This window comes from Sciurus carolinensis, chromosome 3, assembly GCF_902686445.1.
Source record: "Sciurus carolinensis chromosome 3, mSciCar1.2, whole genome shotgun sequence".
In the NCBI taxonomy this organism is placed as follows: Eukaryota; Metazoa; Chordata; class Mammalia; order Rodentia; family Sciuridae; genus Sciurus; species Sciurus carolinensis.
In genome coordinates, this window is record NC_062215.1 from 131,708,668 (window position 1) to 131,726,598 (window position 17,931).

The following is a 17,931-nucleotide window of genomic DNA, read 5'->3' on the forward strand; positions in this document are numbered from 1 at the left end:
GAGACAGATCCTATGGAGTCTGTAAACCACTAAAGCAGTAAATAATTTAAACTTATTCTTGTTATAATAAAAAGTTTCATTATTTGGATGATGACACATAATGGGGGGTGGGAGCAGTTAGTGTTAGGGTTAGGGTTAGGGTTAGGGAGGGGGCAAGAATGGAGGAAGGAAGGACTGTATAGAGGGAAAAGAGGGGTGGGAGGGGTGGGGGGAAGGGAAAAAATAACAGAATGAATCAAACAACATTACCCGATATAATCTCTTTTTGAACATTGAAAAGCAATCGCTTTCTTAGTAAACTGAAAACATTGAATGGAACAAAGGCATTGGAACATATAATACAATTCTATTCATTTGAGATTAATACTTTAGAAAATGTTTTGTTAACTTTGTTTTGACATGTTTATGATTAAATATTATTGAAATTGAAAACACAGAAAATGTTTAGATTTTTAAATTTGGGGATAAAATTTAAAAATATACTGATTGAAAAATAAAGATTTCAGAGGAAATATAGTGTGTAGCATTTTTATTGCAATCGTACTTCATCTTCCCTTCTTCCCTATTTCCTGATTGAAGTATATGAACACAGTACTTGAATTTGTGTGTGTGCAACCATGTGCACACCCTTTAGAGCCTACCATTATTCTTATTGGTACTTTCAGTGATGGTGGGAAGCTTTTTCAATTTTTCAGCATAACTATTAATAATTGGAATTATTCCAACGTGTATTAAAGGGCTCCTTTAATGTTATTTCTGAAAATACTCTTAAGTGTAACAAACATAAATCAGAGTGCCACCTTATAACTTTAAATGTTAAATCATTGAATTACTACCTGTACACACAAAAGTACTATACATTAAAAGATAACGAATGTAGCATGATGATTTATTTGTTTTTTCAAGGTGATCTAAATTGTTGATTTTCATGCCCAAAGGATTCTGAATGTATTGTTCATCCTTTTGTTATGTAGCTATTTAAACCAGAAGATTTGAAGTTTTATATTCTTGCACTACAGGCAAGAGTATTTAGTCAACAATTTATGGTTTTTTCCATGGGCTTACTTTTGAAAAAAAAAAAAACTTATAAACTTTCCTATTACAAGTAAAGCTTTGACTTATTTTTATATACATTTTTGTAATGTCATCTTTATTGTTTCAAAGTGTTAATATAATTTGATTAAAATAATAAATAATATTTTAATTATTTTTATTATCCCCCTGTTAATAATTTTATTTCTTTGAGGGTATTTATTCAAAAAGACATCACTTATTCATGTTCAGATTCTGGGTTAAAAATTTCATTGGCAGACTGGGTATAGTGGCACACACCTGTAATACCAGCTGCTGGAGAGGAAGAAGGATCCAAATTTGAGACCAGACTGGGCAACTCTGTGAGAACTTGTCTGAAAAAAAATGAAGGCTGTGGTGTAGGTCAGTGGGAGAGCTCTTGCTTCCTATGTGCAAGGCTCTGGGTTCAACCATAGTACCACACACACATGCACACAGGAACAAAAATGTTGAAAAGATACAAAGTATATATTTTAGAGTACAAGTTACTTTATATGTATGGAGATTTGTTTTTCCAGTCACTTCAGTAAATGAAAAACTAAAGTAAGATCTTCTAGGTGGTATAACTGGATAAATTTGTAATGAAAATTCACTAGAACATCTAAGCATTTTAAGTCAAGAGAAGATGTTGATTACTATCAGAATAAACTAATGAATATCTAACTGTGACTATCTGAACATGGTCTGGCACCCACCCCACGTTCACACACCATTACCTCTTTGACTTCATTGTGGACTGCTTTTGCCCTCATTCTCTCTGCCTCAACCACATTGGGCTCTTTGCTATTCTTTGAAAACATAATCAAGGCCACCCTCACCTCGGCTGTTCCCACTGCTTGGAGCACATAGTCCCCCAGTGATATCAGATCTCTGTTCAAATATTATCTTAGTTAAACCTTCTCTGGCAACTTAATTTCAAATTGCACTATATCTAACACTTTCATCTCCTTTTCTTGTTTTATTTGCTGCATAGTTCTAATTTTCATTCTTTATATGCTTCATTTTGCTGTTTTCTTTTCCTGTCAAAACTGAGACTCCTCAAGAGTTTTACTATAGTTGTTTGTGTATAGCAGGCATTAAAAAATGCATGTATCCAAACAGGTATTCAAAAATTGCTTGTTGGAAAGGAGGGTGGGATTTTTTTTCTTTCAGATTTTGGATTTGGATATATGTAATGAGATATCTTGGGGATGAGACCCAAGTCTACACATAAAATTCATTTGTTTCATATACACATAAGCCAGAAGACAATTTTATACAATATTTTTTAGTGTTCCTGAATTTGGCTGTGACTTGTCACATGGGGTTGTGTGTGGAATTTTCCACTTGTGGCATCATGTCAGCACTCAGAAAGTTTATAATATTTGGGGAATTTCAGGATTTTAGAATTGGTATTGGGATACAAATTTAACATATATAAACCTTCAAGAGCACAGGAATAACCTGTGGAATAGAAATTTTGAGCCATTTCTAAAAGATAGCATGTGGGATTAGGGATAAATAAAGTATAACTCATATCATGTAAAATAAGAACTACAGTGGAAGTGGAGTAACTCTAGGATTGCTCAAAGCTCAGATTGGGTTCGGGTTGTGGCCCCACACACTTCCCAGTACCACATATAAATAAATAAATAGATAAATAAATAAATAAATATACAACAAAATAAAAAAAAATTACAAATTTTAAAAACCTCAGATTACAGGTACACAGTGCAGGGAAGAAGCATGGCAGTGAGGGCTGAACATGGAGCACATCACAGAGAGTGTTCAATAAGAACGAATGCTACTGCAAAGCATTCATAATGTAAGCTGAGGACAGAAATCCTCCATGAGGATTCAGTCTCATGGAAGTCATTTTTGAAAGATCTGTTTGATGGATAAATGGGGAAAGAAGTCAAATCACTTTATTAAATACTATGTAATAGGCAAAATTCAGTAATAAGTAGGATATAATGTGTATCACTATGTAAATATACATGTCTGTTATATATAAGGTTTGTATTATTATTCCCATAATTCAGGTGAAACAACTAAGTCTTAGAGTTATTAATGTCACATAACTATTAAGTATTCGAAGTCAAGGTTTGAGCCTGTCTTCAATAAAATACTGGTCTCCAGATGAAGACAATTGTCAAGAGTCCTTTTTTTTTGAACCAGCAATTGAACTCAGGGGCACTTGGCCACTGAGCCACATCCCCAGCCCCATTTTGTATTTTATTTGGAGTCAGGGTTTCACCGAGTTGCTTAGTGCCTCACTTTTGCAGAGGCTGGCTTTGAGCTCTTGATCTCCTGCCTCAACTTCCTGAGCTGCTGGGATTACAGGGGTGTTGCCACCACCACGCCTAACTCAAGAGTCATTTTTAAAGTTAATTTTTCACTCTTTAGTTTTCACATAAGTTGGGACACACCACCACGCCTAACTCAACAGTCATTTTTAAAGTTGATTTTTCACTCTTTAGTTTTCACATAAGTTGGGACAGTATACATGACTTTTGAACACCCTATAATTTAGGATTACTGTTGTTTTGAAAAAAAATTATTTAGGGTAAATGTCAAAGATATACAAAAGTGTAGAGAATAGCATACTTACCAATGACATTAACTCATGGCTTTTCATTTTTAACGTATACCCCCAACCATCCTCTCCCTTCTCCACTTTCTGACCTCCCTCCTTAGCAGTGATTTCAAGGAAGATCCTAGATATAACTCTTTCTAAACTCCATCCCATTTTCCCCACAAAGTTGTCCATCTTGCCTGCTCTAAACTTCTTTGAAGCTTTCAAATATCTGATAGTTCAAATGGAACACTATGAAACAAAATTACAATTGAAAGGTATGTAAGTTGTGAAGTTATTCTTTCACTTCCCAAAGGTGTAAGGATCGATTTTTAATTAAAAGACAACAGATGAATCAGCTAATTATGTTTCTTTTGATGTTTGACTGCCTCTTTTCTGCCAATTGTTTACTATAATGAAATTATCAGAAAAGCCTCATAAGTATTCACATGTAATTATTTGTTTAAAAAAAACTTAGAAGACGTGGTTTTAGTCTTTGTTTATAGTAGTTAGATAATGCAAATAATAGCTAATGGATTTGCATTTTTCTGGAGATGATTCCTACACCTTAAACATCATTAAGATCTTTTGGAAGTCATTTACCCTTGGACCAGTGTCCTATCAAGTCATGATTCCTATGTGTGCTTTCTGTGACATCACAGTGTAAGTGAATAACACTCCATGTCATGCCACCTGCCAAAGGCAGAGATGATGACACCATGAGTGATAAAACACTCCCTCCCCTTGCTCTCTTTCTGAAGTCGACAAGCTCCGTCTTTTCTCTAAAGTCTTACTAAAGGTGCATATCGTTCTTTCTTCATTTTAATTTTAAAAATTTCTTTGCTTTTAATGGAATAGACTGACAGTATTTGAGTGCAACAAGTTGATTTTATATTTATATACAATACTGCACATTAATAGACATTTCTAAATAGGTTGATGAATATTCATATATATATGAGTGATATACAGTCTGGCTGTGAATGTATCAAAGTTATCGAAAATAAATACATTTTGAGATTTTACATATTACTGACTTTTTCAAAATTTGAGTTTAGGAGAAAGTTGAAATATATGCAGCTCAGAATTAATTTTGAGTTTTCTGTAGTTCTAGGTTCTGCACCTAAAGATTTCAGGGGTTACCTTAACGTGTGTTGGTCAGAAGACAGGTTAGAAGGCAAGAATCCTGAGTTGGTGGGGTTTGTACACTTCCTGTTTTTTTTCTGAACCAGAGGAGTTCTATTGTATTTCATAAGCATCTGCACTATATTTTTAAAGAAAGGCTTCCCTATCTACTCTTGAAAATCAATAGTCTGCAAAAATAACACTCTGATGAAATCTTATGTCCTAGGGAGGGGATTCAGGGAAATACTAATTTAGAGTAGAAATAGGAATAGGTTCCACTTTAGGTGATGTTTTATCCACTGTGTCCAGAATAGAAAGGAGAAAAGTCAAGTATTATAATTAAGATAATATTCATGTACACAGGAATATAATGAACATGGAAATATTTTTAAGTACTGTAGCTTAACAAGAAATACAAAAATTGTGTAAGTGTTTCTCATTCAGGATAATTCAAATTTTGAAAATCATAAACTGGATGAGGTGGTGCCCACCTGTAATCCAGCAATTCCGGAGGATCAGGCAGGAGAATTTCAAGTTGGAGGCCAGCCTGGCTACTTTGCAAGACCCTCTCTCAAAATAAAAAATAAAAGAAGGACTGGTGATGTAGCTCAGTAGTAGAGTGCCCCTTGATTTAATCCCCAGTACCAAAAAACGAACAAACAAAACCAAACGATCCCCCAAAACAATTCTCAATTTGTGTCAGATTGTCATTAAAGTAAATTAAAAACAAAAAGTTACAAAATGAAAATCTCATTATACAAAAAACCAATAAATAGAACTATGAACAGGTCTCAGTTTATTATAATAAGCATTTTAATAGACGTAATGCACAAAATTCTGATTTAAAAGTCTGTAAACATGCCAAATTGCACCAAATAGCGATGTCAGATAATTATCCTTTGTTTAATATTTTATGAATTTATAAATTTATTCATTCATTTTTCCCACATGTATTTACTGAAAATGATGAAAATACAAGAAAGAAAGAGTAATGGTCTTCCCGCTCAAGAAAAATCTGTCTAGTAGGGCTGAAGAGAAAATTTAACAAAATAAGTGTATTATAGTTTATAAGCTGCAGAGATAATGCACTGGATATTCTGAAATGGAATGATGATTGAGGGATGAAATTGCTGGGTCAGGTTTCAATTGCAAGGGGGACTTCAGCTTATATTTGAAGGAAGAACAGGACTTTATAGAATGGTGGGAAATGAAGGGATGCTACAGAGCAAGGAATCCAATGTGAAGATCTGTTCACAAGAGGATTATTGGTTGCAAAGGGGAAAAATGGGAGAATTGATTGGAGGAGGTTTGGATGAGAAGGTGAAGGGATTTTTTTTTTTTAAAGCCAGGGTTCTCAATTACCTTAAGGTGAAATTAGGTTGACAATGTGAATTATATACCTTTAGAAGTGCCTATTGAAATATCTGAAAGAGATGTTTCTTCTACTTTCCTACCCTGAGAGATTCTGATTTTTTCCTTTCCTTCCTACCCAAGTGAAAATACATGTAGTATAATGAGGGGTAGCTAGCATGTGCTACACATGTGAGCCTTGTGGAAGGTGAAGAAAAGGAGGCTGCCAGAGGTATGAATAGAAAGTAAGTTAGGGTTTTTATTTTTATTGTTAATTGTTTGTTGGTGCCAGGGCCTGAACCCAGGGCCTCACACATGCTAACCATATGCTGTACCACTGAGCAATACTCCCAGCACCCAATGATGGTTTTGAAAATCCAGGTTAACAAAGAAGGGAGTTTTGATTAAAGGTGTGTTAGGCTCAGTGGAAGAGATTGAAGGCAGGGAGCTGTGAAGTGTTGGCTCTAGTCGTCTAGAAATTGAGGCAGAAAGAATAGTACTTCGTATCTCAATGTCTGATGAAAGGAAAAGTGGACAACAGTAAAAGCAAAGTGGATAAGGCACTGTGCTAAGCATAAGGTATGGTTTCTATTTTACAAAAAGTTGTATCTAGGGATTAAAATCCAAGTTATACGGGGTTTGGGTGGAAGAATTAGGCTCTGAATTTAGGTGCATTTGACTCTCAATTCTGCTTTCTGTCAAAAATACTATGGTTTAATTTGAGGTTTCTATGACACTAACAGAAAAAGTGAGAACTGGGATGGGGCTAGTTTTGAGGTCTAATATACTGAAAGGTTGTACAACAAGCATCTAGAAAAGTGGTATTTTGCTTTAGAGGTTGGGTATATAGTATTGGAAGTTACTGGAATAAATGTGACAATTGATAATGACTTCAAGGGATATGATTGAGAGTTGAAGAAGGAAGGAGATGACAAAGGCGTGACTAAAAATAAGATTTCCAGGTTAGAAAGAAATAGGATTAGTTATTAAAAAGTCAGGGAAGGAATAGAAAGTTATTAGGAGAAATAGGAAATTAGCATCACTAAAAACAATAATTAAGACGGTGAAGATAGAGAAACAGATCATCTGCTAAGATTTGTAGACTATTCTTCTGAGATCTTGAAAAAATTGACAGAAATTAGCACATGGTAGCTAGATGGAGGAACACGATATAGGGGAGTTTTTAAGATAAAGGCAAACTGGACATCACAGTTTGATAAAGAGCCAGTGGAAAGGGTCAAGACTGAAATGCATTTGAAGAAAAGGGAAAATATTTTGTAGAAGAAAAAAGTTCTTAATTTGAAAAATACTGAAAATAGTAATTAACATCCATAATTAACCACAAAAGTTATGTAAAATAAGTCAAAGGCCCTTCTTTTAAATCCTTGAATTTACTAACCTCTTTCCTACCATCTTCTGTTAATAGTTTGGGCAAGTCTTTTTCAACTTTTTCTTAAATTCAACTCTCTCCCATTTTTCCTATTTGTTTTCCCTCATTTTGCATCTGTACTCATATCTTTCTATTAAATAAAAATGAAATGTTACATACATATATGTTTTCAAATTACTTCTTTATATAGTTCATATAACTCTTTCTAGGTCAATAAACATTCCCACCCACATATCGAATATATCATTCTTTTTAACATATATATATAGTTCTTTTGTTTGCCTAGGTCATAATTTTCATAGAAGTTCCTTCATTGAGGAATCTTTCTTGGCATCTTAATTCTAAAAATGTATTACTATGTTTTATGTACTGAATAATGGCCCCCAAATATGTTCACATTTTAAAGTCTGGAAACTGAATGCTGTTTTATGTGGCAAAAAGTACTTTACAGATGTGATTATTAATTTATTCACCTTGACTGGATACTGAAATGGGTAATCCTGGAATATCTGGTGAGCACATGCTTATGTTCTTATAAAAGAAGGGAGAGGAAAGTTTTACTATAGAAGGCAGTGGCCATATAATAATAGAGCTGGGGAAGCAGTGTCAGAGAGACAGAAGATGCTATGCCCCTGGCTTTGAAGAGGTAGGAAGATGACAGAAGCCTAAGGATACAGACAGCTTCTAGAATCTAGTAAAGGCAAGGAAACAGATTCTCCCATGTGTCTCCAGAATAAACTAGTCCTGCTGACCCCTTGATATTAGCTATACAAAACATGTTGAGTTTCTGGCCTTTAAAAATATAAAAAGATAAATTTGTATTATTTCAGGTTACGAAGTTAGTGGTAATCTAGTAAGACCTTGTCTGAATTTAATTATGTCTGCAAAGATACGATTTCCAAAACCGCTCACATTCACAAGTACAGGGTTAGGAGTTGAACCTAACTTTCCATTTTAATTTTTTTTTTTTTTTTTGTACTGGGTATTTAACCCAGCAACTTTACCATTAACTTACATTCCCAGTCCTTTTTATTTTGAGAGGGTCTTGCTAACTTGCTGAGATTGGTCTCAAGCATGCAGTTCTCTGACCTTAGCATTCGGAGTTGCTAGGCTTACGGACATGTTCTCCTGCACCCAGTTAAACATAACTTCTTTGGGGCTACAATTCAATCCACACATTCATTAAAAAGAGCCAATTCAACCTGTGATTTTTAAAATTTGAACACTGAAATTGCTATTGCTTTACTTCAATGAGAAAATTCTAGATTTGGGTTTTAGAAGGCCTCAAAGGAAATAGAAAAAGATGAATGGCTATTTGGGTATAATGAGCTTGATGGGGACCAGACAGCATCCCAGAATACATAACATGCAACACATTATTTTTATGGAGTTTGTAAACAGCAAAACTAAGCAATATACTTCTACACACCCACTTAGGATGTGTTTGTGCGTGCGTGCGCACGGCGATAACAATTCATGAATATACCCTAAACAAAAGCAGAAAAGTGATGGGAGGATATGACAGGTATTGCAACAGGCAGCAGCACACAAGAGTCCACCGAGTAGTGGGTTCCCACGTGTTTTTTATTATCCATTACTTAAGTATTTATACATGCGTTGGTTAGTTATGGGTGTTTTTGTTGTTGTTTTGTTTTGGCGGGTACTGGGGATTGAGCTAAGGGGCACACGACCACTAAGCCACATCCCCAGCCCTATTTTGTATGTTGTTTAGAGACAGGGTCTCAATGAGCTGCTTAGCGCGTCGCTTTTGCTGAGGCTGACTTTGAACTCCCGATCCTCTTGTTTCAGCCTTCGGAGCCTCTGGGATTAGAGGCACGCGCCACCGCACAGCTGTATGCTTTTGTATGTATTCTTATGCAATGAAACAGCGGACTCGAGTTATAAAGTATAATTGTGCGTACATAACACATAGTTAAAAAAATTTATCAGATGTTAGAAAATACGCTTCAAGAAAGGAGTTTCTTGCATTCAGCGTGGAAATTCACACAGGAGAGGCACTATCTCAACAAGCTTATTTTTCCAGGTGTTACTCAGAAAAGCTGACAGTTGACAGAGCGTTGGGAAAACACGCGTTAATTATGAAACACTGAATAAAGGACTCTGTACTCCTATAAGCCTCGCGTACCAAAAATCAGGAGGCTCATAGAGTGACAAAAATCACTTCCAGATTTTCAGGTCCCACACTGTTTCACTACCTTCCCAGCAAAACCCTTTTCATGCAGATTTCCAAACCTGGCAAAGTTTACCCTATTTCAAAATGGCTGCAGTGCGCACGACATAGGTATAGCGCATGTTCGGAAGTGACGCAACCCCATAAGGTAGCGCGCCCCCTGCGCGGGGGGAGGGTTTCCGCCTTTTTTTGAAAATTGTGAAGGTCCCGGGATCAGAGTAATTGCCGCGGTCGCGATGGCAGCCTTTGCGGTGGAATCCCAGGCACCCACGATGGGTGAGTGAAAACCTGCTTTTCCTTTCTGGCACTGCCATCCATACTGTAGGTTAGGAAGCGGGCAAGACTAGAAGGCAGTAGTCAACAGTCTGGTATGCTGGTTTCAATTGCGAAGGAGCAGCCTCTGGGTACCCCGTTCAAGGCGTTGCCCCACTGAACCACTGGGAAGCAGGAGGTACCAGGAGGGTGAGGAAATTGCTTTGACTGAATTGATTTTTTTTTGTCCGCGCACACCGGTTGCGTGGTACTGGCCAGTACCTGACACTCACCCCCAACAACGCCGGAGACTTATGACTGGGCTTTTGGCTTCCGGAATCCCCGGAAGCATCCTGGGGAAGGAACTGACTGGCGTACACGTGGGTGGGCGTTGCCCCCGAGTGTGCGGTTACAGTTCACTGCTAGTTGGTCACTTGTAGTTCGCGTTTTGATTCTTCCCCTCTCGCGGGCTTTACAAAAGGAATCCGTTATTGATGGAAACGTGAATCCTGTGACATAAAATCAACCAGGTGGTGGTAATCATTGTTGGCCTTCATAGTAAGCTAGGAGTTCTTACTTTTTTTCCCGCCTTTATCTTGGGAAAGTGGCTCTGTTTTAGGTTTTTTCCTCTAATTAGTCATGATATGATTTTTAAAGATTCATTCCCATTTCTTTTTATTGTGAAGCTTTGTTAAAATATGTCGTCTTTGGAAAAAAAATGTTTCCTTTTTCCTTATGAGTTTCGCGAGTTGTGAGAACCGTGAAAAATTTTAGAAGGGGGAGGGGAACATATCTACTAGCATATAAACTTACCTTTATATTAGATTATGACTTTCGAATTTGAAAAAGGAAAAGAGAGGAAGCAAGCATGATACATATTGTGTAGAATTAATTTTTTTCTTTTGTAGATTCGAAGGTCAAGTAAAGCTTCTCATGTCTTGTGTAATTTAAGTCCCTTCTAAAAATAGAGTAACTCGAAGTGTTTTGGCATGTCATAAACAATGCATACTGTCAATAATGCAGATACTCTGCTACATTAAGATTTGTGTGCAGATGTTGGTTTAGGTGTTTTGTTTATTTTTTTGTATTTGAGGGATCGGAAATTTTATTTTCAGCTCAGGGTGTTCTGTTCAACAGAGATAGTGTTTTTGTTATTTTTGGAGTTGGGAAATGAACCTAGGCCTTGAGCTTGCTAGGTGAGTGATTCCCCCACTGAGTTACATTTGCAGCCTCAACAAAGACATTCTAGAGTGTATGTTTGTTGGGCTTAGAAATGTGAATAAATCTATTTTTGTTTATTGTCTAGCCAGAAATCTAATACTAACTGATACTAATTGTTCAAATCCACATATTGCAGATATTCCAGGTACCTATTGTTATAACACTTTGCAGTACTGACTGGTATATTAAACCAAGAGTTTACTTAAATTGTTCTGAGCAAGTGCAGTGTTTAATATTTAGAAGTGCAGACTGTGAAACGAAATTTAAGACTTACAAGATCCAATGGTTAAGCTTTTCTCTTTAAGTGAAGTTTAGTCATGAGGTATGATTAGCAACAGATTCTGGATTAAGAGCTTGTTTTATCCTCTTCACTCTGGTGCTTTCTACTGTATCAGTACATATTTAGATATATCAGAACTTTTCTTGATCTAATTCTTATACTTGCCATAATTTTTTTCCCTTTGGGGAATGGGTGAAAGTAGTCTGTGATGTTACCAAAAACTTTGTATTTTGTTATGGCTTTCTAAATATCTGTTGAGAGTGTTTGTTTAGATTTTTTTGTTTGAGCTTAATGTGTTTTCATTGTAGAAGTATGTAGTAGTGCCATGTAACATAATGACTGTACTACAAAGTAATTACAATGTAATTATATTTCTTCACACCTATTTCAGTATTTATTCTTTTCTTGAATTACTTTGCTGTTTTCTTCTGTCTGCACTTGTATCATTAATATCTAGATCTATAATGAGAAATAAGAGGAAGAATTAATAATCGACAACTTTTGGGTAGCAAGAAACAAATTTTTGAAGCTATTTAGAAGTAAAAGTTAATAAAAGCCATGTAAGGAACATATCAAAATTTGAACTTTGAGTGTCATGAATCATGAGTGCCTTGTTGAAAAATTACTTTTCATAAACAAATTATAAATTCTTACTAAGTTAATTAATATGTACCCTGTAAATTGGGAATGATCATTTATTTATTTATTTTTGTGGTGTTGGAGATTGAATCCAGGGCCTTGTGCATGCAAGGCAAGCACTCTACCAACAGAGCTATATCCCCAGCCCAAGGGATGGTTAATTTTTTAAAAAAATTATTTATTTTGATTCTTTGTACACAAATGGGGTACAACTGTTGTTTCTCTGGTTGTACATGAAGTAGAGTCACACCATTTGTGTAATCATAAGGGATGATTAATTTTGAATTGATGATTGTGAGGTATTAGTTCTCTCTTTAAATTGGCTTTATATTAGGGAAACTTTAATTGATCATAGTGGTTCTAACAATGATTTTAAAAAATGACCCAAAAATGAAAATTTACAACTCTCTTCAATATATATATTTTTGAGTTACCATATTTCACTGCATAATCACTGCAGATTTTATGCCAGTTTTTTTTTTCAATTATTGCTAAATCATCTTTGGCTGACCATGGTGGTCTTGCCTGTAATCTCAGTGACTCAGAAGGCTGAGGACGAGGGTCACAAGTTCAAGACCAACCTCAGCAACTTAGCAAGGTCCTAAGCAAATTAATGACAACCTGTCTTAGAAAATAATTAATAAGTGTTTTTGGTGCAAGATTAGTATGCATGGAATGCTTTCGAATGTTAATATGGTGGTGATGATTACTGTGAAATACTGTAGGATGCTAGTTATCAGTTATTGCATAAGTGCTTTTATGTGTGCAGGATTACACTAATCACATGATTTACCATTTTTGTGTGAGGGGAAGAAGAAAAAAACTGAATGCATTTTTCATGATTTACCAAGATTTAGTGTAAAAATGTAATATATTCTTGTTTTTAGTTGTTGAATAGTGGAAACGGACTCAAATTGAAGTTATTCTGTTCATATAGGGATTGATTTAAAAATAAGTTTTGATTTTTAAAACAGTGAATTAATGTAAACAAAAACATCTGTCAAAGATTAATACTGTTGAAACAAGATAATTTTACATTTTTCTAGAAATTTTATTGGCTTTGAAAATAAATTCAATTATGGTTCTGTAATAAAGAATTTTGATTAAATTCTCAAAATGACTTGTGCTTCACTCTTGCATTTGTTTGTTAGATATTGTAATGGAAAGGTCTTTAATTTGTTTTATTTTTATTTTTGATTAATTTAGGATCTGAACCAATGATGCTGGGTTCACCCACGTCTCCAAAGCCAGGAGTTAATGCCCAATTCTTACCTGGATTTTTAATGGGAGATTTGCCAGCTCCAGTGACTCCACAGTCTCGATCAATTAGTGGACCCTCAGTAGGAATAATGGAAATGAGGTCACCTTTACTTGCTGGTAGGTGAATTGCTTAAAATAGTTTTGTAGTATATAAAACATGGTCCAGTATTATTAAAGAGCAGTGGTGCAGCATTCACTTTCATCAACTCATTTATCAATCTAAATGGATTAAACAATACCTCTGTTATAAAGCAGTGCCCTTATCTTAAGGCTTTTGGAATAGAGGTGTAAGTATCATAAGCTATTATAATTTCAAGAGCCAGTCATTAAAAATATGTGTGCTGTATTTCATCTGATCTAAGATGCTGTAGTTTACCATTATTTTAAATAGCAGTAGGAAAGAAAAACAGTAAGCATAACACAATGTTAAGAGGTCACTATTTCAGGGATTTTATAAGAAGTATATGTAGGTATGTAGTGCCTTTTTGAATTGATGAAATATATGTAATTGAATTCAGGTTAAATAAATTTGTATTAATATATAAGGATAATATGTCCAAAGATGTTTAGTTAGAAAATTTATAGAGATGAATTCTAAAATAGTCATTGTATGTTAACTTTCCATTGCTGTGATAAGAATAACTAAGAAAAACAACTTGAGGAAAGATTTATTTTGGATCCTAATTTCTGAGGTTTCATTGTATTATCACTTGGCTGCCTTCATTCTGGGTCTCTAGTGAGACAGAACATAATGGTGGGGAGGGTGTGGCAGAGCAGAACTGCTCACCTCATGGCAGCCAGGAAGCAAATGGAAAGAGGAGAGAGGGAGAGAAAGGGGCTGAGGACAAGTCTCCAAGGGCATACTCCCAAGGATCCACTTCCTTCTACCACGTCCTAATAGTCTAGTCAGCTGTTAATCAATGGATTAATCCACTGATGAAGTTAGAGCCCTCATGCTCCAATCGCTTTCCAAAAACCGCCCACCTCTGAATATTGCTGCATTGGGGACCAAACCTTCTAACACATGAGCCTTTGGCGACATTCTAAAGTACAACCGTGAGTTAAGATTCTCATTTATAGTTCTGTTTTTATGCAAAATTTGCATTGTTGGCACAAAGTATTATTACCCAAATTCAACCCAAATTTATTAGAAGGTTTCTTTAGCAAAGTATATTTTAAAAAGATAACTTTGAAATGCGATATGCGTAGTAAGAATTTGGTGTAGAAATGGTAGAATTCCAACTGTGAGCTAATATTCTTTTAATAGATGTTAAATGGAAACTTTTTTTAGTAGCCTTTTTAAGTATTAATTGTTATAAAGTGGTTAATTACCTATTTTTTTTGGAAAAGTTTGTCCTTTTTCTATGTCTTTATTATCTACTTACATATACTTCTGTGAGAGAAAAGAAAATGAGACCCATTGAATTGTGATAGTTAAATTTCATACTGGGGAATTATAGTCATTCAGGTATACACAGAATGGAGTTGTTTAATGCCTACTTTCTGCTAAGTGACAAATGGGAGCACATTTTGTTTTTAGAAATGGGATCTTGCTATATTGCCCAGGTTGGTTTCTATCTCAAGTGATCTTTCCACCTCAGCCTCCTGAATAGCTGGAACTTCATGCCTGTCTGTGGGCAGTTTGTATTGAAATAGTAAGCATTTTGTAGACAAAGCAAAATTTACATGTTATCTAAAAACTGAAATTCCTTTTAACTACTTTTTCTGGAACCTTTTATTTAAAGTGGTCTGTGGAACACCAATGTTGGCATCACCTGGGAGCTTATTAGAACTGCATAATCTCAGGCTCCACCTACACTTTCTGAATCAGTCTGAGTTTTACCAAGATCCCCAGGTGACTATTATGCATATGAAAATTTGAATAGCCTTAGGAGATAAGAGTTTGTCAGTATGCCAAAACAGCACAAATTTAAAAAGTCTTACTAGAAAGATGAAAGATTCCTTTGCTTTCTCACCTGTTTTTTTGTACATCTTAGGTGGATCACCACCACAACCAGTTGTACCAGCTCATAAGGATAAAAGTGGAGCTCCACCTGTTAGAAGTATATATGATGACATTTCTAGCCCAGGACTTGGATCAACACCTTTAACTTCAAGAAGACAGGTGATGTACATATCCTCATGGTCCAGATTTAATCATTTTATGTTTTCACATGGCTGTACAGTGAGGGCCAGTAATATGAAATTTTTCTCTGTGGTTTGTTCAACTGTAACTATGTTGCACAGAAGAAGAATTAAACACATTTTTCTTAGAATCTACTTAAATTGTGTTTGCCATGAATTGTACTTAAAAATGTAATATAACTCTAGGTTTTTCTCATGTATATAATTCTGTGGTTTTTATAGGTGTGCACTTGGAACAGTGGTCCACTGTATACTCTGAATATAACCCTTTCTGCTCTGCCACTGCAACTGATTTTTAAAATGGACATGTTTCTTTCTCTTCCTCTCTCTCTGCTCCTCCCTAATCTCTTCCCCTCTCTAATTTCAGGGGAAACATGATTACCTGTTTTCCCCATCCTAGGCAGAGTTATCTGTCCCTGAGTACATACCTACAATAGGAATGAAGTAATCCAGACTTTGGGTATGGTGCCAGCAGATCTCAGAAATGATTCTCTCCCAAATTAACAAGTGAATTACAACTCCATCAGAGAACACATGGAATGTAGCCTTTGAGTCACCACTTTAAAAGTTCCCTTTTCCTGCTGATGGGCAGAATCACAGCCTTTGGGACTGAAGTCTCCTATGTCTCTCCTCTGCTAGCAAAGCAATAACTCATAGTCCTTGTTCTCTATCAGGTGGGGCATGTATATTTAAGGACATTAAGCATCAGAGCAATCCAGAGGTCCACAGTGGCAGATGGCAGGTGACTGGACAAGGCATACATAGGGCAGGGATCATGCTAAGACAACAATAAAGACAGCAAAGCATTGCTTTTTTGTAAATAATTAGCACAAAAACAATTACTTTTTCAGCCAGTCTCTGAAAACCATGAGGGCAGTAACTCATAATCTTATCAGTTAAAACAGATCAAGTTCATCAATGTAGGAGGTTAAAAAGATTTGTAGGTCTATGAAATCAAACTCAGATTAACTCAGGACAAATTGTTGACTCTTGTGACCATTATTATTAATGGTCTCACACAAAAACCCTTCCTTTATAGCCTCCAGCTTTAGTTACGGCTGACACAAGTGTACATCTTAAGTTACATTAAAAATACCATTGTTTTTCCTTCTAAAAGTCCATGTAGGACTGTGCTTTTAGGCAGTACTCTCCTGCCAGGTGTTTAAGACCAAGTTGGTCAAAACTGACCTTGTTCCTATCTACTCTTAAGAGTCAGCTGAGATTCCTCAGAGATCTTTCTTGGGGGTGTGTGCGAAGCCTCCTGGCTCCTTTATCTTTCCTCTACCAGTGATGTCACTTGCCAGAATTGGTCAGATTCTGGCTGACCATATGTGGCTTCTCTTGGAAGCATCAGGACAGTTCTGTCTCCAGTGACCCTTCTCTTTGCCGAATGTACACTAGTTCTCTAGGGTCCTCTCCATCTCCCTAATCTCCCTGATCACTAGATTGGGTGACTCCCCAGAGTTGGGTACCCAGATTGGGGTCCCATCGTTCTCTAGGTCCTGGCTGATGGTAGAGGGTGAGGGCCAAAATGTTGACTGCTTTTCCCTTGGCCCTTTTACTTCCTTGACTTTGGTGTCTAAGTTTTTGGTTTTAAACACCTAGCAAGCCAGTTTCACGAGTCTTAAAGATGAGGAACAAGTCATAATTTCAACACCTTTAGTTTTACAGATACCCCTTTCATTTAATTGGGATTAGGATTAGTATTGGAAGTGAGCATTATGTACTATGTGTCCTGTAGGTGATGGCTTATTATCTCAAATTAACCCAGGTTGGTGGTCTCCCCCCCAACCCTCCAACTCCCAGAAGCAGTACCTCTGCAAAACACTAACAGGCAACAGCAATAAAGTTTACAAGGAAAATACAAAGTGAATTTAACAAAGGAAAAACATATTTAGTTTGTGTAATAGCTATGAACCAAGAAAAATGACTTTTATAATTTTGAATCTTTACTTAGTTATATATTATGTTCCCTGTTTGAGATCACAGTAATCTTTACAACAAAAAAATCAATTTTTTGAACACAACCTTAAATGAGTTGAAGTTTAGTCTGTTTTGGAGCCATTTTAATATGGGGTAAGGTGGGAGGCAGAGCCTTATCTCAGGTAAGATGGGACTTTTCACAAACAACACATTATATCTTAAATATGAAACAAAGGCTAAGAGAGCTTTTGACTTTTCACAAACAACACATTACATCTTAAATATGAAACAAAGGCTAAGAGAGCTTTTAACTTTTGTGTGTGAAAAAAGTGGCAGAATGCTTCCTTGTTTTACAGTGTCATCTTTAAACAGATTGGATTCTCCAATCTGTTTATGTTCCAAAATTGCATTTAAATTCAAATTTAAATGCATTTAAATTCAATTTCAGTGTGAAAGTAACACAAAATTGTATCCATAATGTATTGACAGCAGGTTACTTTATTCAGCTATAAAATATCAAATGACATGAA

General features: G+C 35.8%; 1 protein-coding gene across 3 annotated transcripts in view; it reads left to right on the forward strand.

Annotated features, from left to right (window-relative positions):
* The first annotated feature begins 9,850 nt into the window (after window positions 1–9,850).
* The window catches only part of Nup35 (nucleoporin 35), a 39,643-nt gene continuing 31,562 nt past the window's right edge, over window positions 9,851–17,931 (forward strand). The window contains exons 1-3 of one of the 3 annotated variants that reach the window (XM_047545359.1): window positions 9,851–9,957; window positions 13,280–13,450; window positions 15,331–15,458. In XM_047545359.1, coding sequence (XP_047401315.1) covers window positions 9,918–9,957; window positions 13,280–13,450; window positions 15,331–15,458 — 339 coding nt within the window. In that variant the 5' untranslated portion in view covers window positions 9,851–9,917. Of the gene's footprint in view, window positions 9,958–10,341; window positions 10,467–13,279; window positions 13,451–15,330; window positions 15,459–17,931 lie in introns of those variants that run through there. The other 2 variants (XM_047545360.1, XM_047545361.1) reach the window with 2 other exon arrangements.